The sequence below is a fragment of the Eumetopias jubatus genome, unplaced genomic scaffold (assembly GCF_037043125.1).
Source record: "Eumetopias jubatus isolate StellerSeaLion01/CBP00866 unplaced genomic scaffold, mEumJub1_p1.0 scaffold_10, whole genome shotgun sequence".
In the NCBI taxonomy this organism is placed as follows: domain Eukaryota; kingdom Metazoa; phylum Chordata; class Mammalia; order Carnivora; family Otariidae; genus Eumetopias; species Eumetopias jubatus.
Genome location: NW_028274816.1, coordinates 102,499,911 through 102,523,805, shown reverse-complemented (window position 1 = coordinate 102,523,805; position 23,895 = coordinate 102,499,911). Strand labels below are relative to the sequence as shown.

General features: G+C 51.5%; 2 protein-coding genes across 4 annotated transcripts; both read right to left on the bottom strand.

The window, feature by feature from the left end:
* Positions 1–4,090: 4,090 nt before the first annotated feature.
* KRT9 (keratin 9) lies at positions 4,091–10,399 on the bottom strand. The gene is made up of 8 exons (XM_028094024.2): positions 9,749–10,399; positions 8,100–8,182; positions 7,824–7,980; positions 7,386–7,547; positions 6,561–6,686; positions 6,213–6,436; positions 5,409–5,833; positions 4,091–4,104 (listed from the first exon to the last, which is right to left on the bottom strand). Exons 1-8 carry the CDS (start codon positions 10,397–10,399, stop codon positions 4,091–4,093), a joined length of 1,842 nt encoding a protein of 613 aa, XP_027949825.2.
* Positions 10,400–18,242: 7,843 nt separating this feature from the next.
* Positions 18,243–22,396, bottom strand: LOC114201366 (keratin, type I cytoskeletal 14). 3 transcript variants are annotated; one of them, XM_028094016.2, is made up of 8 exons: positions 21,866–22,396; positions 20,588–20,670; positions 19,890–20,046; positions 19,576–19,737; positions 19,366–19,491; positions 19,053–19,273; positions 18,908–18,954; positions 18,243–18,340 (listed from the first exon to the last, which is right to left on the bottom strand). In XM_028094016.2, the coding sequence occupies exons 1-8, from the start codon at positions 22,394–22,396 to the stop codon at positions 18,243–18,245; spliced, it is 1,425 nt and encodes a 474-aa protein (XP_027949817.1). The 3 variants fall into 3 exon arrangements, with proteins under 3 accessions (XP_027949817.1, XP_087883416.1, XP_087883415.1); XM_088027290.1 differs by lacking the exon at positions 18,908–18,954 and having other exon boundaries at positions 18,243–18,369; positions 21,866–22,178; positions 22,263–22,396; XM_088027289.1 differs by lacking the exon at positions 18,908–18,954 and having other exon boundaries at positions 18,243–18,369.
* Between the last annotated feature and the right edge of the window lie 1,499 nt (positions 22,397–23,895).

Sequence of the window (23,895 nt, the reverse complement as noted above, 5' to 3'; positions counted from 1 at the left end):
TGTAAGCTCCGGAGAGGCAAGGATCTTTGCCTCTTCTGTTCATTGAACAGTGCCTGGCATAGAAGGAACATAATACATTTTTACCCCATAAGGGTTGTTGAAGGAATGACATAGGAATCAGAATGGTTATCTGTCCTACATGGGCCAATGTAAATCCAGCTATTATTAAAATATGGAGTTCTGAAAGCCCAAGGTAGGCAGTGTTGAGATATGGGTTGTCTAGTTTCTTCTAACAGCACTGGAGAGCTTAGAGAAAGAGTAGTGTACTCAAATTCTTAACTTCTGGGCTTTATGGGCAGTGAGAAGACCAGGGACTTTCCATGGCTACCCTGAAAATGTCTCTTATTTCCTGTATTTACCAGGCTGAAGTAGCTAAGAGTTCATCCCAAAGGAATTCCCCAAGTTGCCAAGTCACAGCATCAGTTGAAATCACAACTTTGCCAAGTCTCCTATGTAAAAATTAGACAGTTGATCTGGAAACAGGGCACTCACAAAATTGGAATGGAAATATATGCAAGGATTTCATTGATTTACAATTCCCCCAAACTCCATATTATCCTCACACTCCACCTTACCACCCTTTACTGCCTCCAAAATTATAAATAAGTCAGATCTCTGGAAGAGAAGATACATTAGAAAGTCAAAGCTTAGAGAGAAAGGGTTACCCACCGGGAGAATTTCAAGATGTTGCAAATCTGTATCAGCAGAAATGAGAAGACTGGGTTTGAGAATTAATTCTAATTTTTGATCAGGCTGAATTAATCAATATGGAGGCATTCACCGGAGAGTCACAGTTGAGCTAGCTACTAGCTTGAGTATCTGGGAGTGGGTCTAAATATTTGCTCAGTTGGGTGGCAGACACTGAACTCAGTGTGGCTTATACAAAATAAAATTGAGTTTCCAGAAAATTCCTGTTGTAATAAAGAAGGAATGCAACCAGTTAAGGAAATGGGAATGTTGGAGTGGAGTTATCATATGGAACCCATTCAACGATTCTCCAACTATGAGAGCCCAGAAGACACTGTGTAGATTCTGGCAATTAAGAAATACCTAGACAAGAGGGAACACAGCATCTCTGAAAAGCACAGTAGCAGTGTTCTATGAGGATGTGGGTGAGAGATGCTACCACTGAATGAGAATCCCTATTTCAATAACAATGAGATTCTATGTGTCAGAGGACAAGTACGGGCATTTTAATGCTGGAGGGCTAAAAAGTAGGTAAAATGATAAAATCTGTAGGGATCAATGATTATTATGGCCAGTTGGTCATGGGTCTCTGAAACCAAAATATAGGGGCACCCGGGTGGCTCAGTCAGTTAAGCATCTGCCTTCAGCTCAGGTCATAATCCCAGGGTCCTGGGATGGAGCCCCGCATTGGGCTCCCTGCTCAGCAGGAAGCCTGCTTCTCCCTCTCCCACTCCCCCTGCTTGTGTTCCCTCTCTCGCTGTCTCGCTCTCTCTGTAAAATAAATAAATAAAATCTTTAGAAAAAAAATAAAAAAAATAAAACCAAAATATATCAGCAGCCCACCAAGGTCCTGATTCAATCAGGATTTCATTTTAAGTAACAGAAACAAACCTCACTTTTTTAACAGAAAGGAATTTAATACAGAGCATTACGTGCTTACAAAATCATGGAAGAATGGACTCTGGATTGGGCATCTAGGAATAGCTTCCAGATTAACACCACAGAACCAGCCCCCAAGGGAACTCCTGGTCTCTCACAAGCAGAAAGCTTGGGAATCTGTAAGCCAGAACCAGATCTGTTGACCCCAGGACCATATAGTACCTAGTAGATCTATACCAGCAAAAACATTCCCCACTCTAGACCTCTCCCCACTTGACTCATGTCCCACAGAAGCGTAAGTGACTGGGAAAATCTAAATTGCATCTAAATTGCTAGGTCTAAGATAATCCGCCTTTAGAGTACAGGAATGCTCACTAGAAGGATGTGGGACTGATATGAGCAAGTCGGTCTTCCATATGTGCCCCAATTCCCTATCCCGCACTCCAAAAAGAAAACTTTAGGTCAAAAAGAGGCCTGTCTCAAGCCCCATGATAGAGAATGACAGACTCATCTAATCCCAAAACCAGAACTAGCTCAGAGATGCAGAGGACTTTGAATAAAGGGAAGTCCAGGTATCCTTGAGGAAGGACTTTGCAATAACATCATAAGCACATAGTGTATGTCTACCTCCAATCTTCCCCATAGGAACCTATGGGAATTTACAAGAGTAACTATATACTGGGGGAAGAGAAATACCTGGACCTTCGTGGGTTATTGGACACTGACTCCACACTAACTCTAATCTTTGAAAATTGGAGGTTAGCGTAACAACACTGTGGTTTACCAGTTAGACCGGAAGCTTATGTGGATATATGTTATATCTGTCGTTTTGATTACTATTCTTTCCCAGGTACATCCAAAAACTACATTTCCCAGCCTTCTTTGCTGGGAAATGAGGTTCTGCACCATGTGAGCTTTAATTTACTTAATCACTCTAAAGGATTGTGTCAAGAAGACACCACTGCCATTGCTACTGGGCACAGAATTGTAGCTCAAACTGTTGATGTTGGGCACTGCATATCTCTGCAGAGCCACCATTTCTGTGGCCTCAATAAACTGTGGGTCTCTACCCCAGCTCTGTTCATGCCATATTAGATTCCACCCAGGGCTTCCTTCACATTCAAATCAGTCTTGTGTAGGAGCACCTGATTGGCAGAGCTGTGTCACATGTTCATGCCTTTGCTGCAAGGGAGGTTGGGAAAGCAAGTTTCTAGCTTCTCTCTAGGGGAGCCTTAGACTCAAGATGGGCAGTTCTCCAAGTAGAGGTAGAGGGAAGATATAAAGTGGTAAGAGAAGAAGACAGCTAGTAGCAGGAGGAGAACCAGGGAACAGAGTAACCCTTTGCATAGTAAGGGGTGTAGCACTAGTGAAAGAATCAAAAACTCTCACTGCTCCAGCAACCTACTAGAGCCATCTTGGCCCCAGAGACATCATTCAGCTTCCATCTTCATAAATCCCCGGATCTTGAGTTTTCCTGAGCTTCTGTGCCACTCCTGTCCTATGTTTACCTTTATGCAACCTCTCCCCCAATAATTTGGCCAATCTATGGCAAATTGTTTTCCAGAGATCAATATATCCCATTCCACATGCTGATCTTCAACGTGACATTAACACTCCTCCATCTTGAGATGGGGTTTGTACTTGTTTTCTATTTCTGCTCAACAAATTACTGCAAATATAGAAGCTTAAAGCAGCACCCATGTATTAGCTCACAGCTCTGCAAGGGTTCTCTATGAAGGGTATCACAAGGCTAAAATCAAGGTGTCGACCAGTCTGAGTTCTCATCTGGAGACTCAGGTGAGAAATCTGCTTCCAAACTTTTTCTTGTTCTTGGAAAATTTCAGTTCTTGCAACTAGAGAGCTGAGATCCCCTTTTTCTTGGTGGCTTTCAGCTCCTAGAGGCCACCCACATTTCTTGCCACATGCACCTTTCATCTTCAAGCCAGCAGTGGCATATCAAAATCTTGCACTTCAAATCTCAGACTTCCTCTTCTATGACCAGCCAAAGAAAACTCTTTTCTTTTAAAGAGCTTATGTGATTATGTCAGGCCCACCAGGTAATCTGAATTCACTTGAATTCATTCAAGTGAATTCATTTGAATTCACTAAATTATGGATTGCTTTGTTACAAGCAAAAGTCAAATGATAGAAAACCTAACCAACACTCAATTGGTTCTCCCTTCACCTCCTTTCTGTTCTTTCTTAATCCCAAAGAACAAATGGGTCAAAGTCCAAGTTTTATTTGCAGTAGGAAAGCTTTATTAGGAACATGAGATCAGGCAGGGAGTGGGGTCACCCCGAGACCAGACAGTGGAAGAGAGGTCTCCCCAACCTTCCCAAGGGAGGGAGTCAATGGGCAGCCAGAGGCATACATGCCCACCCAGCCCAGTCCCAGATGAGCTCTGGGGCTCGTTGCCAGCTATTCCTGATGCCAGAAGACAATGAGCAGGATTCTTTGGGGGACTGCTTGTCTGGAGGACACTCAGCTAGGGCAGGGCCAGGAGAGTTTACAGGAGCTCTAGTATCAATTCTGGTAGCCTGTGGAGAGATGGAACAGAGGTAAGAGTATGGAGAGAGAACTTAGAACAGGAGAAAGAGAGACTGGGACTTAAAGAAAGATGGGCACACTGGGAGCAAGGAGACTGGAGCTCAAAGAGCTAGAAGGACCTTGGGGTCCCAGTGGCCCCCATCTAATTCTTAAAGCTCTCCTGCAGCAGCCCTAACATATACTCTCCCATTTCTTTCCTTTTTTTTTTTAAGATTTAATTTATTTATTTGACAGAAAGAGAGCATAAGCAGGGAGAGTAGCAGAGGGAGAGGGAGAAACAGGCCCCCACTGAGCAGGGAGCCCAATGTGGGGCTCAATCTCAGGACCCTGAGACCATGACCTGAGCCAAAGGCAGACACTTAACTGACTGAGCCACCCAGGTGTCCCGATACTCTTCCATTTCTGAGGATGAAGTCTCATGAGCCTGGCCCCTTCTCCACTCAACAGGTATATTAGTAAAATTCTTGGCTATTGAGGCAAGGGTGGCCCCAGCCCATACATCCATGGCCCTGCAGGGCCACTTAACACACAAAACCACACCAGACACCCTAGAGAAGGACAGCTCCCATGCACCTCAAGGCTTCTCTGAGCTAAACATTCCCAGTTGTGTTACCCAGGCTCTTAGTACAATTTCATATTAAATTTTTATTTTATGAAATTCAACATGCATAAGGGGAAACTTTCTCTGACCTGGAGACCACTTCACTGTGTGACTCTTCTACATTTAGATTATTATGTTCGGTATATGTCCCTTTAGATGGTTGCACCATATAACTGACTTGTATGAGCCAACCACTGACTACAATACCTGAACCTCTTTTCTACCTGAACTGTTGCTGATCCAGGTCTCCCCATCCTCATGATGATTAAAAGTATTGGCTGTGGAGACCCGCAAAGCTAAGTCCCTCATTTATTAGTTGTATGACCTTGAATAAGCTACATATCTTCTCTGAACCTCATTTTCCTTATCTCTAAAAGGGGTATAACAATACCCACCTCATAGGGTGTGGTGGGAAATATATAAGATAATGCACAATTTCCAACCTATCTCCTATGCTATTGAGACTCAGGACATGTGTAGATTTGGTCCTAGCCTCACCCAAAGCTCTGTCAAAATTAATGATAATCAGAAACATGGGCAAGTGTATGACCCCTCACTAGAGACCTCCTTAAAATCTAGTTCTGTTCAGTATATGCATTCCCCAGAAAGCTCAAAGATACTCAAAAAGGGGTGGTACCTTGACAGCTTAACACTTGTGCCTCCCTGACCCCACAAGCTAGAGTTGTCCCTTACCTTGTTTATCATCACATTCACCAGACTTGGAGGAAGAGGACTGGGACTGAGATGGTCTTCCACTTCCTCCTTTGGACACATTTCCTTCTTCATAGCCACCACCACATCCTCCTCCAGAACTACTTCCTCCACCATAGCTGCCTCCACTTCCTCCTCCGTAGCTGCCACCACTTCCTCCTCCATGGCTGCCTCCAGTTCTTCCTCCAGAACTACTTCCTCCACCATAGCTGCCTCCACTTCCTCCTCCGTAGCTGCCACCACTTCCTCCTCCATGGCTGCCTCCAGTTCTTCCTCCAGAACTACTTCCTCCACCATAGCTGCCTCCACTTCCTCCCCAGGATCCTCTTCCATGACTGCCTCCACTTCCACCTTTATATCTATTTCTGCCACCTCCAAAGTGACTTCGTCCAGATTCATGAGATTCACTAAGAAGGAAAGATAACACAGAGAGAAAAATTAGTGACCCCACATATATATTCAAGGATGGACCTGGACAGAGTCAGGACCCAAATGTGAATCTTCCTAAGGTTTCCTTCTGCAAGGTAAAGGACAGGCTGGACTGGCACCAAGCTTGAAGGGAGAGCCTCCCTCTCCCTGGAGCAAGGACTAGTCCCTTCTCTCATTGTTACCAACCTCCTTTCCCAAAGCCCAAATGCCTTGAGGTTCCCCTACAGTATGAAGAAGTCCTCAACCCATCTGACCCTTGTGTACAGGAACTTCCCCAGCTGCCTCTATCCAGAGGGACAGATGTAGTGTCAGGAGCTTAGAAATTCCTAGGGATTCCACAGAGTCTGGGGAACCTACAAGTCCTCCTGGCCACCCTCAAGGAGGCTGTGGTAGGTCTTAATTTCCTGCTCCAGCCGTGTCTTGATATTGAGCAGAAGGCTGTATTCCTGATTCTGGCATTCAATCTCTTCCCGGATCTCAGAGATTTGGCCCTCGAGGTTACTGATCTGCTCCTGCAACTGCTGCAGCTGGCCACAGTAGCGGTTCTTGGTATCTTCCAAGGACTTCTCCAGGGCTGATTTCTAGGAGGCAGGAGGAGGCTATAAGAGGGATGCTACATCATAGCTCCTCCCCTTCCCACTCCAGGGATCATGCCAAGCCTTCAGTGCCTCACTCTGGCAGAGGATCTAGAGCAGAACTACCAACCCTGCTGAGCTGAGACTGCAGCTCAATCTCCATCTCCTGGATGCTGTGCCGGAGCTGGGTCACCTCCTTGTGGTTGGACTCCATCTCCCGGCCACTATTCATCACCTCCTGCTCCATCTGGCTCATCTGAAAACCCAAGAGCTCAATGAGAACCAGGCTGGATCAGAGAGTACCAAGGGCAAGGCTCTGCCCCATTCATCAGGACATTTGCCTCCGGAGCCAAGAGTGAACCAAAAACAAAGACAAGTCATCCTGAGTTCTGGGTCTGCTAGTTAGCCAAGGTAATCCAATCTTCTCAACTTAACATTCCCTCTCAGCAAGGCTTCAAGACTCTTCACACTTGTCCCTAAACCACCTATCTAACCTTACTTCAAACTGACCCCAAACACACACATACACACACACACTACAAATATGCCCTCATGTGTCAGGGTCCATGCTAGGCACTGGAGGCCCAAGGAGGAAGGGAGTCATCAGAGAGCTCAGTGTGGCATGAGAGGCACACCATGTACCTCTACTAGATTCTGATGGCACATAGCCTTACATGAGTTGTTCGTGGTCTCTTTGTTCACATATGTAATAAACTGTGAGCTTCTTGAGGGCAGCAGTCTTATTTGGCTCATCTCTGAGACATCAGGACTTCACATAAAACCTGGTACTGACAAGCTACTCAATAATTGTGTTTGCAGTTTAATGAATGAAGATAGACAGATGATAGCTGGACTAAGAGATAGAGGGGTGGGAGAATAGAGAGATGGGGGTGGAGGAGTGGAGGGATCCATGGGAGAGAGAGAGAAGGTTGAATGGGCAGCCCACTCTTCTCACCTGAGTCTCATATTGCTCCTCAATGTCCCTACGGTTCTTAGCACTGATCCGCTCATACTCCTCACGCATGTCATTGAGGATCTTGGTGAGATCTTTGCCAGGAGCAGCATTTATCTCCACACTGACATTTCCAGAGTTCTGCCCAGTCAGCTGGTTCATCTCCTGCCAGGAACAAAGGAGATGTGAAGTCAAGGGGTGGGATCCTCTCCACCAACTTTTAACCCTCCCCCTCTCCCTCCCCAGAGGTACAAAAAAGTGGCACAGCTGTGAGGGCAAAGCCCAACCACCACCATAGGCACTGCAAAGGAGGCACTGAGAGTGTCCTCAAAAGTCAGGGAGAGGGTGTCTCCCAAGCAGTGCCCCATAGCTGTCCCCTCATTGTCTCTGCACTTCTGTTCCTCCTTCTCCTCAATAAGCCACAAGTAGCCAGGGCTGTACCTCATCATGATTCTTCTTGAGGGCAATCAGTTCCTCCCGCAGAGACTCATACTGCATCTCCAGGTCAGATTTTTGCATGGTCAGATCATCTAGCACCTTCCGCAAGCCATTGATGTCAGCATCCACTCCTTGTCGCAGGCTGTTCTCCATCTCATACCTGCAGACCATCCACAGGTAGGAAATGAGCAAGAGGGCACCAGTTCCTATTGGGACCTTCAGAGCACTAGGGGGTAGAGAAAGATTTATGACAGCAGAGGGAGTGGGAGCAGGACTCACTTCATCCTGAAGTCATCCAATGTCATGCGAGTGTTGTCAAGATCCAGGAGAGTCTTACTGCTGTTCAGTGTGATGTTCACAATCTAAAAAAAGAAAAGAGATGTCATGGAACTCACACTTCCCTGCCATGACTCACTGCTGGGAGGGCAAGAAGCCAGGCAAAGCCATAAGAGATGGGACCCCCATCCAGGAAGATGCTTAAGAGGTAGGAGGAGCTTCCAACAGCTGCTACAAGGCACAGACCCCTCATAGGCTTCAGCAAAGATGTCCAGTGTGGCATTCATTCATTCATTCATTCATTCAACAAATATTTGAAGATTTCCTACAAAAGACACTGTGGAGTTTAGAGATCAATGAGATATTGCTCCTCAAGGAGCCCACAGTCAACTACCACATCCAAAATTACCATAGAAGAGATCAAGGAAAGGAGAGATGACATATGGCTATAGGAGATCAAGAAAGACTTTGGGGAGAAGGTCACAACTGAATTGGTCCCTGAAGGATAGCTAAGATTGCACATGGATAAAGAGATCGAAGAGGTTTGGGGTAGAAGAAATAGGATATCTAAGGCTGTTTATCAGAAGTTGTAAAGGCAAGGGGAACAGGTGGGAACAGCAAATTAGCTAGACTGTGAACTCCTCAAGACAGAGACCAAGTCTGGTACATCACCATGTCTGCCAAGGGCAACATTGAGTGTAGTCATTCACTAAATTGAGTGAATAAATAAATGGATAGATGGACATGTGGATGGATGGATGAGTAGATAGATGGATGGGTCGTGGGAGGATGGGTCGATGGGGGGAGCATGTGGGAGGAATGGAAGAGTGGATAGATTACTTCCATCCCCAGAGTTCTAGACCCTGTTCATCACCTAAACAACTAGTATGTGTACCTGGAAATATCAAGACAGGCCTCTATAGAAGCCCAGGAGAAGTAGGAAGGAAGAAACACAGCTTCTAATTTTCCAAACTAGAAAGCTCTAAATTCTTAGGGAGTGAGAAGAGAGACAGGCACAGATTTTCTCCTCTCTTGAGCCATATGATCTACCTGTTTAGGGCAGTAGCACTCTTACCTCTTTTTCATAGGATTACAGAAGTTTCAAACCAACAGGGACCTAAGAGCTGGTCTGCCCATCTTCTGCATTAAATGCACAGGAGAACAGGTGCAGAGAGGCATCAGGTCTCCCAAGATCACACAGTGAATTGATGGCAGACCCAGAACTGCATCACTGGCTCTCCGGGGAGTGCCTCCATCTCTATGCTCCCTCCACACTGCCTCTCCATTCCCATCCTGGGGCCAGGCCAAGAGGAGACCCCCCATATTCAGTCCCAGGCTCACCCATGTTAATCTAAGCCTCTGCTCTGCTCTGCTCTGCTCAGACTCTGAAAGTTAGGAACATGGTGATGAAAGCCCAGAGCACAGGCCAAAGTCCCAGCCCTGGTGCCATCAAGAACCAAACACAATTTGCTTCTGATGAAAGTATAATGTTTCCGAAAAATGGATCCCCTGACTATTACCTAAGCTTAGAGTCTAACATCTGACATTTTTGGAAGATAAGGCATGTGAGTGTGTGTGTGTGTGTGTGTGTGTGAGTGTGAGAGAGAGACACAAAGAGACCAGGAGAGAAGGAGTAGAATTTCCCCACTTACATGGTTCTTGAGGTCTTCGATAGTGTCATAGTAAGATGAGTAATCCCTATGGAAGGCCCTGGGCCCCTGCTTGTCATACCATTCTCGGATCTTATTCTCCAGTTCCTTGTTGGCACTCTCCAGTGCCTGCACTTTATCCAAGTAGGAAGCCAGCCGGAAATTGAGGCCCTGCATGGTGGTCTTCTCATCAGCACCCAGAATACCACCAGCACCACTGTCAAAGCCACTGCCAAAGCCCCCAGACCCCCCAAAGCCTCCTCCAAAACCACCACCAAAGCCTCCTCCAGAACCACCCCCAAAGCCTCCTCCAGAACTACCACCAAAGCCCCCAGAGCCCCCAAGGCCTCCTCCAGATCCACCCCCAAAGCATCCTCCAGAGCCACCACTGAAACCCCTAGAACGTCCACCAAAGCTACCAGCACTAAAACCACCCCCAGATCCTCTGCTGTACCTGGAGCCGAAACTGCCACCACCTCCCCTCCCACAGGCCCCAGAGCTCCCCGCTCCGTAGCTACTGGAAGAGCTGAATCTGCCCCCTCCTCCACCAGCCCCTGAGCAGCTCATGCGGCTGAACGAGGACATCATGCTGCCCCCACTGCCCCCAGAGCTGTTGCGGCCCCACGGGGAGGACATGAACTGTCTGCAACTCATGGCTGGCCCTGCTGCCGCTCGTGGGCTAGGAAGCAGTCGTCAGAGTGTTGCTAGCTCCCGAGTACAGGGTACAGAGCCGTCCCCAAGGCTTCCTACTTATACCCCCAGCTGAAGGTGGCACACCTAGGTGTGCCCTCTGTCTGCACCAGCGTCCCCCCACAGACCTGAAGGAGGTCTGGGATCGGGAGGCGGCAGGGCTGCCCCGGGCTCAGCGTCCTTTGGTGACTGCCCAGAGGCAGCCCAGCCTTTCTCCATTGTGTGGGGTAATTTAGTGATATTAGGCTGTCAGGGGCACCATAAATCAGCTCTGCTGCCAAGGGGGTGACCTAGATCCTGGAGTTTGGTCTCTAGCTGGCCCAACTGCCAGTCTGAGACTTAGCCCCTCTGGGATAGAAACTCCCAGGAATAGAGTCACTTCCCCCATTGATGATTATCACCATCTGTCCCCCTCCCTGCTCCCACCTTGTGCCCACTGTGGGGGAGCTAGGACTGGGGTACCAAGGAGCTACCATAGAGGACGGGGGAGCCCCTGCCCACGGAGAGCTGCCAGTAGAGTGAGGAGCCCAGCCCCCGCCCTCCCAGAGCCCCAGTCTGAATGGGGAGCCCAGTCCTTGCTCTCAGAGACTCCAGTCTGATGAAGGAGACAATGGCATGGCAGAAAGGCTGAGACGGTGACAAAGCAACATGCCCACTGGCGCTCGTACACGGCAAGCAGGGCTCACACAAAGGACACAGGAGAAATAAGGTGGTGCTGATGTTGGCTGACTTTTGAGCAGGAAGGCAAGAGGCTCGACTGTCCTGGTCCTTCAGCAGGGCCCAGCAGTGGGTATGGAATTGACCTTGGTTGACTGCCTAGCCCTTACTGAGCCCTGGGAGGGGGATCCAGAGATGTGTGGCTTTTCCAGCCCTCCTGGAATTTGCAAGCCCCCTGCTCCGGGCAGAAAGTCAGAAGTATGTTCTGGTGAGCAAGGCCAGAAGACAGAGGTAAGGAAGGCAGGGGGCTCTGGTGCCAGACTACCTGAGTCAACCCCAGCTCCCCGCTCATGAGCTGTGTGACTTTGGCACGTTATGTAAGTACTCTTTGCCTCTGTTCCTTCCTCTGTAAAAAGATGATGTTAATGGTATGTCCATCTCCTAGGAAGAGACGCATGAGAAGTGCTCGAGAAACAGTTTGACTGCCTCTGATCATTCAACCGCAGCAGCCCTCTGGACTCTCCCCTCACCTGCATCTTTACGAGTCATCAGCTCGTAGCTGCTCTCCCTGCCTCTCTCAGGCCTGACTCCTCCTTCACACAGCAGCCAGAGTGGTCTTTCCACACCCGGGTGCAACCCCAACACTCCAGGCATCCCTTCACCTCCAAGATAAGGTCCACCTTCCTGGCACTCAAGGCCCATACCGATCTTTCCATTCCAGCCCCATCTGCTGTCATTGCCCAGACCCCTTAACCCAATCCTGCAATCGTCCCGAATGCCCTTCAAACCTCAGATAATGCTCAGAGCTTCCAGTTTGCGCCAATTCAAACATCCCTCCACCCTTTCTACCCAGAGACTCCTACTCATCTTTGGTGACCCATCTCTGTGCCCACTCCTTCTTGAAGCCCTCCTGTGTTCTCTCCCTCTGGCTTTGCACTTTGCTCCATTGTTCATCTTGTACTTGTCCCAGTGCCCAGCACCATGTCTCGTCCAAGTAAGATCCCAGCACATATGGAATAAAGGAAGGATAACCGGTCATTCCAGGTAGGAGATGCTAAGAGCTGAAGGTGAGAAGAGAGAAGCCAGGTGGTCAGCGACAGCTTCTGGAAAAGGCAATGACCTCTGGGCTGTAGCTACAGGATGCTCAGGCTTCACAAAGGACCAGTGTTTCTTGAGATGCTTTTAGGCAACGCACGGAGACTCTGAAATAATATTGAGTCACTTGGTGAGGAAAACATTCCTTTTTCTATTTTTCAACCTTCTGATCAGTCAAAGAGAAAATCTCAATCAGACCCTACAGACCCCTCAACACACCTCCCTAGTTGCCAATCGCAGTTTCACAAACCAAAGCTGGCCTTGGGTTCAGAGCCTGTAGGAAGCAACAGCATCTAGTTAGAAGTTAAGTATTTATTTATGTCATTTCCATCTATTTCTGGCAAGTGATTCTGATTTTCATTTTTTGGCAGTAATAGAGTAGTACAGGATTTCCTTCATAAACATTATTCATTAAAATGACAGGTGAGCTGATGTACCAAAATGCAGTAACTATTTAAATGGGTCGTACAAAATATTAATATAAAATATTAAATATCAAATAAAAAATTAAACAGGGAGTGCAAAAAAATCTTGAAGGCATTTTGTGAATGCCTAACACACGGGAAACTTATACCACGGTTGGGGGCAAGCGTGTTGTTTGTAAACCTTTCCCAGGCTGCCTGCGATGTGATTGGAGCCCTGGGAAGGCCCTAGCCCTTTTTTTACCTCCTCCCCTGATTCCCATGTGATGCCGCCACCCCAGGATGTACCCCCCCCAGGTCTTGGATGCCCGAGCCGGGTACAGAAGGGGTTGGCAGAGCTGGGGTGAGCAGGGGAGGCCAGAGCCAGAAGACCAGCCCCTCTCGGGCCCTGCACGTGCATTCTGCGCAAATGCATTTGTGTTGGGGAGGCAGGTGGTCCTAAAAGTCTAGGCCTGACTGTGTTGGGGCAGTCGGGACCTGCCTGACTGACCAGAAGCTTCCAGCTGGGGTAACTGTACCCAGCTGACTTTCGTGAGAGAGCCCATTTCCAGCCCGGGTCCAGAGCCCTCCAACCTCTGCCCTCAGTCACCTCCTCCCTCCACCCTCGGGGCTGGCCCTAACCCACACACAGCTCAGAACAGCAGGTGGTAACCCTCCAAATTCCATGGCGGCTACTGGGGAAGGCTGGGCTGCCGGTGGGGACACCCGTGTCCCAGAGGGACAACGAGGCAAGGACCTAACAGTTCATGTGATCCGGGTCGACTGTCACAGCTGGCCGTCCCCTGAATTTTGGACTTGGTTGGCCAATTTCCTAGGTGCACTAAGGAAACACTGGTCACTGCCAGCCCCCCTCCCTTCCCTGAGTGCTAAGGGGTCCAGGCCTTTCTCCCACCTCTGGGCTGTCCCTGCACATTTGCCCCGGGGCTTGTCACCTTCTCCCGAGCTCTCTCTCTGTCCCTCTGCTCTCTCCATCTGGCACCCCTCACTGGGGCTCAGGGAAGCAGTGGAGTGGAGAGACAAAAAGGCTGTCTCCCAGCCCCAACTTCCCTGCCCTGGGGCCCTGGCCTCAGTTTCCTCATGAGAAGCCCTTCCATACACGGTTGTCGGGGGCCATAAATACAGTGCACGCATCAGGCTTTGTCTGGAGGGGTCTCTGGATAAATTTCCAACTGCAGCCCTGCTCCCCACATCGGACAGCCCCCTCCACACCTACTTCCAGTGTCAAGAGGAGCTTGCTGCGCTGGACAGTCCTGCGGCTGGGAAATGAGACCCTCCTCCCGTAGCCCCTGGGCGCCGTCCCTCCCCCCCCCTCACCGCCCCGCCCCAGTTCTCCCTGTCTGGCACAGGGATCTAGACTGCGGAAGATGGGTTCAGGGATCGGGGAAGCTCGCAGAGCCCTGGCCTGGGTGAGTGATTTCTTCTGGCTCATTCTCCTCCTCTCTCAGGGCTCGGGGGCTGCCCTCAGAGTCCCACCTGAAACGCCTCCTGCAGGAAACCTCCAGAGCACGAGTGAGAAATGGCGCACACTCAGCTGAGGGCACCCTGGCGCCTGAGACCCAGGGTGGATCTGCACTGCCTTTGCAGCCCCCTGGGCAAGGCTGCAGCCTGCACCCACCGCGCCAGCACCCACAGTGCAGGCCCTGCTCACAGAGGGGGAGGGAGTGGGACACAAAGGGCTGCCAGGACTCAGATGAACAGAGGAGCAGAGAGGAAACCAGATGCCACCTACAAGGTGTCCCCAGAGGGCAGGGATAAGAGGACTGGGGGGTGAGGGGGCAAAGACAGCCTTCCTCGGACCACAGGAGCCCTGCTGCTTGCTGGAACCAGCCGCTCACACCCCGCACTTGTTGTGTCACTGGGCCCCAGGTGGGGCCCGGGGAGCACCTTGAGTCATCGTGCATGGCTGTTCTGGGAGGCAGGCGTGGGCCCATTATCCATCGAGGCAGGGACTGCCCACTGGCTCGGGGTCAGGTGCCTTCACCTGTTTGCCAACGCTTCTTTCTTCACATCTTAGGCGCCTGCCACCACCCGACGTAGCCAGACGCCATGACAGCAGGGGCCCTGGGCAAGGGTGCGAGGACATACCTAGCAAGGAGGCTCAGAGCACTAGCTTTTGGAGCCAGACAGGTCTGAGTCCAAAGCCAAGTTCTTCCACTCATTTGTGGAAAGTCACTTCCCCTCACTGAATCTCGCAGGAAAGTGCTGGCCCAGCAAAAGGCAAAGGAGGAACTGCTGGTACATGTCCTGTCTGCCCAAGGCCAGGCCCTTGCCCGGGAAGTCCCTAGCACCCCCTTGTCCCCTCTGTGGCAGCATCCAAGTTCAATGAGGTGGGCCAGGCCAGGACATCAGGACCTCCAGCCTCCTGGGCCTCAGGCGTCCTTGGGGCCGCCCCCTCTGACACTAGGTTGTAAGACTAGTTGGCTACATTACCTAAAGCAGGTTATCTGTGGCCTTGAGGAAAAGCCTTTCACCAGATCAGGTAACCACAGGGCAATATGCCACTGGGGCCCATCAAGTTCCCTGGACACAGTTGAGTTCCTCTCACAATAAAAAGGGCCCCCAAAACTAAAGAGTACCAGTATTTCAAGGTGGGCCCATCCATAAGACAAAAACCTTGGAATCAGCTAGGAAAAAATTCATACTGGTCCCGTGGGGTTCTCAGCCTCGTCCCATCCCGGAGAGAGAACCCAGCAGGAAGGAAGCACAAGCCCGGTCCAGGACCAGAGGCCTGAGCACCTGGTCCACTTTCAGTCTGTATGACCTAGAGCAGGCCACCGTCCCCCTAAGTTGACAAGGTTGGAGGAGCCGTCTCCCACACTCCTCTGGCGCTGCCCTTCTATGCTCTGAGAGGGCGGGGAGAGAGGATCAATCCTACCAAAATGCATAGGCAGGAAAGGAGCCAGAGAGGCCCTGTGACCTGCCCCAGGCCTCCGAGAGGCAATTCCTTCTGCCTCCGCTAGACTGTGCTGTGGAGTCACTTTCCTGGCTTCCTATCATTCAGATCTGGGGTGGCAGTGGGGGAGGCAGTCTTGCCATGGTCAGAGAGGCTGGCCCGGGTCTTTAGGTGGGTTCCCGTGGTGCCAGGCCTTGTGAACAAGAGCACTGGTCAGCAGCAGGACCCAAAGTGTTGACTCTGCTCTTCCCAGGGGAGTATGGTGGTAGGGGACCCCAGAGAGGGGTGGACTCCAAGTGGAACTCTGGTATGGCAGCTCTGCCTGCTCTTTTCCTCTGGGGCCCAGACAAGGTGGAAGCCCCTCAAGGCCCACTGTTTGAGTTACTTCCCCCCCGCCCCGCCACTACAGAACCTGCTTTCAGCCAGGGGGCCTCCAGCCGCCATCTTTACCATTAAGCAAGCCCACTCCCCCTATATTCCCTCCAAACAGTAATGGCAGCCAGTCAAGAGGAGGGGAAGCTCACCACACCACACTCAAGTCTAAAATATTTCACGTTCTATATTGCTCTAAGCAGATCTCTTTTGGAGGTAGAAGGTTTAATCTCCCACCACCTCCACAGCAGAGTGATGTCTGGGAATTCTTACACAGTCTGGAACATTCTAGGCTTCAGTCCTCATGGGTAACTGCTGATAGGTTTGGTTCTTTTTCCAGGTCCATGTGGCCTCCCAGATGTGAGCCACTCCTCAGATTCCTGACACACATGAGTTCATTGCCCAGCTGAGAACACTAGTCCTTACGGTCCGGCATCCTTAGGGATATCATATGGGTCCTAGCACTCTTAGGGCCACAAAACCATCCCTTCCCAGGAGCTTCCAAGGAAACTCCTTCAAACGCCCTCCTCTCTGAGTTATTCCCTCACACCTCTGAAATTAATCATTCATCTCCAGAATAGAGCACCCTCCCCCAGACACCACCCCGGATAAACCCTTCTTAATGCCAAAACTCAGGTAAAAAGACATCCCAGAGTTTCGGGAACACAAAGCAGGCCTCTCTTCCCTGGGGTGAAGATGAGGTGAAGAGAAACCAACCTCACTTCATTCCTATTCCTAATAACTCACCCTCTTACTCTACCATTCATAGAGCACCAACTATGTGCCAACCACAATGCTAAACTCTTTGCCTGTATGAGATCATCCAATCTACCATTGGCCTTATGTGGTGAGGGTTTTCATTCCCTATTTTGTAAGACATCCAAATTCTTCCAGGCTAGTCAGTGTGGGAGCCAGGACTCCAACCCAGAGTGTCTAATTCCAAAGCCTAGGCTTTTAGATCCCTTGCTTTCAAGAACTATTCCTTCTTTAACCCCAGTCCCATCCTCGGTTCTGCCTAGAAGTTTCATTCACACAGCCAAATGAACGAGCTCTTGAAATTGACACAGGGACTAGTCAACTCTTTCCTACCTCGGGGCGATGAGCCCCACCTAGCTCTGGAATCTTCACTACGCACTCAGCAGGTGAGATCCTCCCCTTCCTCCTCCTTTTCCAGCCCCCTACAGAAAGAAAAAGACACTTTTCCACCAGAAAGTTCTCCCACAACCTATAGCCTGGTTCTTAATGTGCATTCACTTACTGGATTCCCATATTAACTCTAAGAAGCTGAGTTCACCATGCTTACTAGGTAAGTGGGGAAACTGAGACTCTCTGAGATCACAGAGCTAATACAGAATAGAGCCAGGGTTAGAATCCAGTCAATCTGTTCCCAAAGCCTCTAACACTGCCCTCATCATAGATGGAGAATCACCACACATGAGAGGTAGCTCACCCAGTGTTGCTCACAGTCGTGCCCTGAGGTTGGCACCGTGCCAGGGCCTGTGCTAATGGCCTTCATGTATTCTTCCAGCAAATCCTCACAAACATCCCATGAGGTAGGTAGTGTCATTGTACCCACTTTACTGACATGGAAACTGAGGCTTGGAGATGAAAATCAACCTGTGCTATGTCAACTGAGAGCAGGCAGGTTCAGTCCCTCTAGAGGCAAGAGCAGGTGGGATGGAGGGAGACAACTTCTCAGTAAATCATGAGTTCTTACTGGGTTTGTGGACCTCCACTGATAAGCTTTAGGGGACCCATGAACCTCATGAGTTATGGGCAAATGTGTGTGTGCTTATTGGGCTGGGGGAGGAGAATAGATTTATAGCTTTCAATACATTCTCAAAGAAATCCCTCATGACAAAACTGTTTAAAAAAAAAATCTTTAACCTACCACTGTGCCTGGCACACAAAAGGCATTCAGTAATATTGGTATATGAATAAACAAACTAGTGAATAAATGAGTAAATGAATGAGTGAGTGAGTGAATGAATGTTTCTCCATGATAAGAGACACCACAAATTACCTAGGACACACTTCTATCTGTATCTTTCGAGATGGTGAAAGCCATCCCAGGACTGAGCTTAGTCCGCCCTCAGGCCCTTTCTCCCAGTCCCAGAGGCCACAGCCAGATGCTATAAGCTCCAAAGAGATGCTTCCCCCGCTTTCTCCCCACCTCCACTCCTGACAATGACCAGGCAGAGGCGGGAGTTGTGCAACTCAAATAATGAAGCTTTATTGATTGCCAGGAGGGGGCAAGGGTGAGGCAGGACTCAAGTGTGAAGTGCTTGGAGGGGCAAGAGGGGTATCCCCCAGCGAGATTTGTGTCCACATAGGGGGGCCTCCTAGGCCTGAGCAATGCTGAGCAGCCTCAGTTCTTGGTGCGAAGAACCTGCTCGTGAGTGGACACCACCTTGCCATCGTGCACATCCATGACCTTGGTGCGGATCTGGCGACTGGAGGAGGTCACTGGGGAAGAGGGGACAGAGGGTGTTACGAGCAGTGGACAGGCAATGGAGAAATCAGGAGCGGGGAGACCAGGAAGTTGATGGGACTTAAATGAACTATCTCCCTGCTGCCCTCTGCCCTGATTATCACTTCGCTCACAGCTCTTAGCCCAGCACTGATACCATCAACACATTTTTTTCAGACTAGAGCTCCCTAAGGTCAGGAGCAGAGTCTGTGTCCTCAGACTGGAGGTTCCTAAGAACTCAAACAGGACCGGTTCAGTCCAGATCAACCCAAGTGAACTGGTCTCGGCAGGAAGAGTCACATGGGGGGGGGCTGTCCCTGGTGCTGACCACCAGAACCATGGGGTCTGCCACAGACACCATGCGACAGAAGTAAAAAGTGGAGGCCACTAGCTCCTAACTCTAAGGAAGATTTAGAAAATGCCTCCTTCTACCCAAGGAGATTTATAAGGGATCCTGGGTGAGAAAACTCTAGCCAACCCCTCAAAAAGCCAACTCCCTAGACCTGCTGGGAGACGGGAAGTGGTGATGAGTCCAGGCTTGCGGAGGAGGAGGAAGGTCTTACCATCTCTGGAGGACTGAGAGCCAGAGGAGAACTGGGAGGAGGAGAGGCTATGAAGACAGAAAAGGTCAAGATCATTAGACACATGGAGTAGAGGAGGTGAATAGTTGTGGGGGAGCAGGACTGGGATGGGGGGCTGGGCACTCACTGGGCATCCTCGCCCTCCAGCAGGCGGCGGTAGGTGGCGATCTCCTGCTCCAGCCGCGTCTTCACGTCCAGCAGGATCTTGTATTCCTGGTTCTGCTGCTCCATCTCGCAGCGCAGCTGGGCCAGCTGCTCCTCCACGTTGCCAATCAGGTCCTGGATCTGGGCCAGCTGCATGCAGTAGCGGCCTTTGGTCTCCTCCAGGCTGTTCTCCAAGGATGCTTTCTGTGAGGGAGGGAAAGATCAGGATTAAATGAGGGTAGTCACTCCCTTTCCTCCTAGTCCTGAGTCCAATCCACACCTGGCAGCTCCCCTACCATGCTGAGCTGGGACTGCAGCTCAATCTCTAGGTTCTGCACAGTGCGCCGGAGCTCGGAGATCTCGCTCTTGCCACTCTGCACCAGTTCGCTGTTGGTGGCCACCTCGCGGTTCAGCTCCTCTGTCTGCAGAAAAGAAAAAAATCATTCACACTAGAAGTTCCTAGAAGGCACGTCTCCTGAGTCCTCTCCATCCAGGATGACACCCACCTTGCTGAAGAACCAGTCTTCGGCATCCTTGCGGTTCTTCTCTGCCATCTTCTCGTACTGGTCGCGCATTTCATTCAGGATGCGGCTCAGGTCCACACCGGGGGCAGCATCCATCTCCACGTTGACATCTCCGCCCACCTGGCCTCTAAGAGCATTCATCTCCTGCACAACCAAAGCACAGTCCACAGTCAGGAGCCTCACTATGGCAGCCAGTTGGGGTTCCCCAGTCAGAGGTGTTCCTGGCCTGAGCATTGCCTTCCCCCATCTCAATTCCATCCCTTCCCTCCCAGCTCATCTTCTAAGCTGGCCCTCACCTCCTCATGGTTCTTCTTCAGGTAGGCCAGCTCCTCCTTCAGGCTCTCAATCTGCATCTCCAGATCAGCTCTGGACAGGGTCAGCTCATCCAGCACCCGGCGTAGGCCATTGGTGTCGGCTTCCACACTCATGCGCAGGTTCAGCTCTGTCTCGTACCTGGAATGACCCGAGAGAAAAGGAATGAGACACCCATCCTGGCCAAACTGAAGGCTTTGTTCTTTGCCCCCTGCAGCTTCTTCCCATAGCCAGCACCCTGTGGGTGGTTTAGGGAGTCAGTCTTGAAAATGGCATGGTTGGTCACAGCACCCATTGATGGCTCAGATCTGAACATTCCTGGGGGCAGGGAATAAGGCCATTCATCATCCTGCAGAATTCAGGGAGGGGAGATGCTTCTGGCCTCACAACCAATAGCACGCAGGCCTCCAAATGTGACTGCCTCCTGCACTTCAAGAGCAGGTGGGGAAGTAAGGAACACCTTTCCCTAAAGCAATGGCACCCAAACCTGGCTGTGGATCAGAATCACTCAGGTAGTCTGTTAAAAATAACTGAATGAGAACTACAAGGGTAGGGCCCAAGAATCTTGTATTTTTACAAGTACCCCGAGGGGTTTTCACGTGGCCATCCTGGCAACTTGTCCGCTTTGTTTAGCGAACACCCTGGGGAGATTGGACATCCTAAGCCCCCACTGCAAACTTACTTGGTACGGAAGTCATCAGCAGCCAGGCGGGCATTGTCAATCTGCAGGAGGACATTAGCATTGTCCACAGTGGCCGTGAGGATCTGCAGGTGGAGAGGACATAGGTCATTGGTCAAACGGCCATCACTAGCCAGACTTCTCTGAAGCCTGCATACATCAGGCCTTTGCTTTCCTGCTCTCACCTGAGTCTCCCCTTCTCCCAAAGCCTTTGCCACAGCAGCCTAAGGATAAGCCACAGTGGTCCAGCTTTGACCCAGGACTTTGCTGACTCCTGATCAGAAGAATGGACAGAAACAGCCCTGGCCTTGGAACCAAAAGCCCTTGAGCTGTGGTCCTGGTTCTACCACTGATGGGTTGCAGGGCCTCAGTTTCCCTATCTACAGAGGAGAGGAGTGACCTAAGGATTCTCTTTCTGCATCAGCCAGCCCTGCCAGTCTTCAACATTCCTTTTCAAGCCTGCAAGAGCATGGGACCTTGGGGGGGGGGGGGGCTTTCCCAAAAGAGGAGACCCAGCTAGTGCAGGGGATGAGAAAAGAAGAGGCAGAAGAACACGAACAAAGACTGAACCCTGGACTGGATGGAGTTCCCTCCCCATCATCTAATTTACCTAATCCACACAAGGCATCAGAGCCAGACACCAAGAAGCAGGATCAGTGAAGAGGGCTCCCAGGGTGAGGTTGGAGCAGGGGGTAGGGGTGGGGCTGGAATCAGGTGACACAAGTCCCCCAGGCTCCCTCCTGTGCAGGGCATGTAAGGTGGGTCACCACTGATTGTCTCTGTGGGGTTTTTGTGCCACCCCCCGGCTGTGGGGAGGGGCCAGTGCCAGGGCTCACGGGTGGCAGCCGCCACAGCCCAGACTAATGAGCTAATGAGTGGTTTGGGTGTCTAGCCCGGTCCCGTTACAGACTCGCTCCTCCCCTGTGCTGGGCAACAGGCAGCTGCCTCCTGTACTAGCAAGTGGGCACAAGGGTTCTAGCCCCAGCTCTGCCATTGATTTGCTGGGTGGCCTTGAGCAGGTCCCAGCCCCTCTCAAAGCTTTGTCTTCTTCCTCTATAAAATGTAAGGGTAGGAATCCCCAGTCTCACATGGCCTGGGGTCTGGACCTGAGCTAGGCCAGAGACACGGACCCGCTCTGCTGGAGGTGTCTGGAGCCAGAAGGAGGGATCTAGGGTTGGAGCCTGCCCTGTCTTGGAATCTAAAGATTTCAGCAGCCTGAGGCATCTATTGCTCCAGAGTGAGATTGCTGTGATGGCAAGTCCTGCTGCCCAATCCACACACCTTGTTCCGCAGGTCCTCGATGGTCTTGAAGTAGGGGCTGTAGTCCTTGGTCTCAGCCGGCCGCTGCCTCTGGTACCAGTCGCGGATCTTCACCTCCAGGTCAGTGTTGGCCTCCTCCAGGGCGCGCACCTTGTCCAGGTAGGAGGCCAGGCGGTCGTTGAGGTTCTGCATGGTCACCTTCTCGCTGCCCACCAGGAGCCCATCGCCACCGCCGAAGCCACCACCGAAGCCAGCACCGAGGCCACCACCAAAGCCAGCACCGAGGCCACCACCGTATCCTCCACCAAAGCCGCTACCCAGGCCCCCCCCGAAGCTGCTGCTGCTGCTGAAGCCGCCGCCATAGCCGCCCCCCAGGCCGCAGGCCCCCCCGGAGGAGTAGCGGGAGGTGGAGACTGACAGGCCCCCGTAGGCGCTGGGGGCCCGGCAGGACCCTCCGGCCAGGACAGAGGACATGCGGCTGGAGCCACCACCGATGCCACAGGAGCCCTTCATGGAGCTGGAGGAGGTGAACTGGCGGCTGCTGGTGGTCATGGTAGAGAAGGGAGGCGAGTGAGTGAGTGAGTGAGTGAGTGAGTGAGCGAGTCGGCAGAGAGGAGAGAAAGGTGCTCAGGTAAGTTGGAATAGGATGTGGGTGCTTTATACTCCTGAGTAGGGGGCGGGACTGGCATTTTCCATTCCCCTTGGCTTTCATCACCCACAGGCCAGTGCCAACTCCAAGTCAGATCCCTCCCCTCCCCCGCCTCATCACGTCTGTCATATTTTACTGGAAACTCATTGTTTGGGGTGTTTTTGGTTTCTTGTCCCGCCAGGCGTGATTCACATAGGAGGTGTGGGTCTGCAGGCTACACTTTCGCATCTGGCCCTGGGAGCCGCGGCCCTCGGGAGCCCGCACGCCGGGCTCTGCCAGGTGGCAGGGAGGAGGGCCCTTGCACCATAAACGTGGTGACCTGTGAGTTTCCCATTAACCAGGTGGGCCTCTGACATCCACCAAGAGAAAGCCCATCACCCCAGGGGGTACCTGGCTGGAGAAGGGCCATCCTGGCAAGGTTACGTGAGGCACAGCAATGCCCTCTCAGCATCACCATCTATAAAAAAAGACAAGAAGTTCCTGGGGGTCTTCCCAGATCTGACCTGCTAGGCTGTGCTAAGAAGTCTATCACATCCAGTCCAGTGACTCAGGCTTCCACCCTGACACCCCCCCTTGAAGGGAAATCCACGCAGCCTTCCCCAGCCCTGGGCACAGGATCCGAGATCCTCCACATACCTGTGGTTGGGCCCATGGCATTGGCTGGCCCTGAGCAGGCGGCCAAGGGCAGGTGGCATCTCAGGCACAGCCAGAGCCGGGGTGAAAGAGCATGGAGTCAGATGGCGTCCTGGCTCTGTACCCCTGTGCCACCCAGGACCTGATATTTCTCTGAGCTTCAGTTCACTCATCTGTAAAGTGGGGGTAAATATCATCTGCCCTGCCTAATGCAGGGTCAGCTCTGAGAATCCAACATGATAGTGTACGCGAAAGGGTTTGGTAAGCCAAGCGTGGTGCAAAGTCTGGTGAGCATTGTTGTAGCCTAGTCTGGGCCCAGGGAGGGTGGAGCCACACCCCTGGAACAGGACAGGAAGGCCTTTTTCCTTCTAGCCTCAGGTGTCTCTCAGCCCCCAGGGCGGGTGCTGTGGGAGAGGCTGGCTCGGGCACCCTAATTGGAGCCCCTTGTGGGGCTGGCCCAAGGGATTTGGGGGTAGGAGGCATTGTAGACACCGGGAGTGGACTTGAGGGACCCTGACTCCTGAAACCCCTGAGGCTCAGGGGACATTTCCAGGGGTCCATTTGGCTCTGCCTTGGAAGTTCGTAGATGGGGACCTCAGCTGCCCCGCGTCTCCCAGACAACCTCCAAAGGCACCCCTCCAGCCACGCCCCACCCTCCCGCCAGCCCCTCAGCTCCACGGACCCCAGCAGGCATGTTGGGAGGAATGCAGTCGTGTCTGGGGCTGCCTGACGCGTCCCATCTTCCCAGACAGGCCTCAACAGCCCCCGC

Coding starts and splice junctions, on each gene's coding strand:
- LOC114201366 (XM_028094016.2), bottom strand. CDS start 22,396: ATGACCACCAGCAGCCGCCAGTTCACCTCCTCCAGCTCCATGAAGGGC. Junction 19,274..19,365: donor TGCAGTCCCAGCTCAGCATG/GTAGGGGAGCTG, acceptor CCTCCCTCACAG/AAAGCATCCTTGGAGAACAG. Junction 18,955..19,052: donor CTGGAGGGCGAGGATGCCCA/GTGAGTGCCCAG, acceptor CTGTCTTCATAG/CCTCTCCTCCTCCCAGTTCT.
- KRT9 (XM_028094024.2), bottom strand. CDS start 10,399: ATGAGTTGCAGACAGTTCATGTCCTCCCCGTGGGGCCGCAACAGCTCT. Junction 7,548..7,823: donor TCAAGAAGAATCATGATGAG/GTACAGCCCTGG, acceptor TGTTCCTGGCAG/GAGATGAACCAGCTGACTGG. Junction 5,834..6,212: donor GAGGGTGGCCAGGAGGACTT/GTAGGTTCCCCA, acceptor TTTCCTTCTTAG/TGAATCTCATGAATCTGGAC.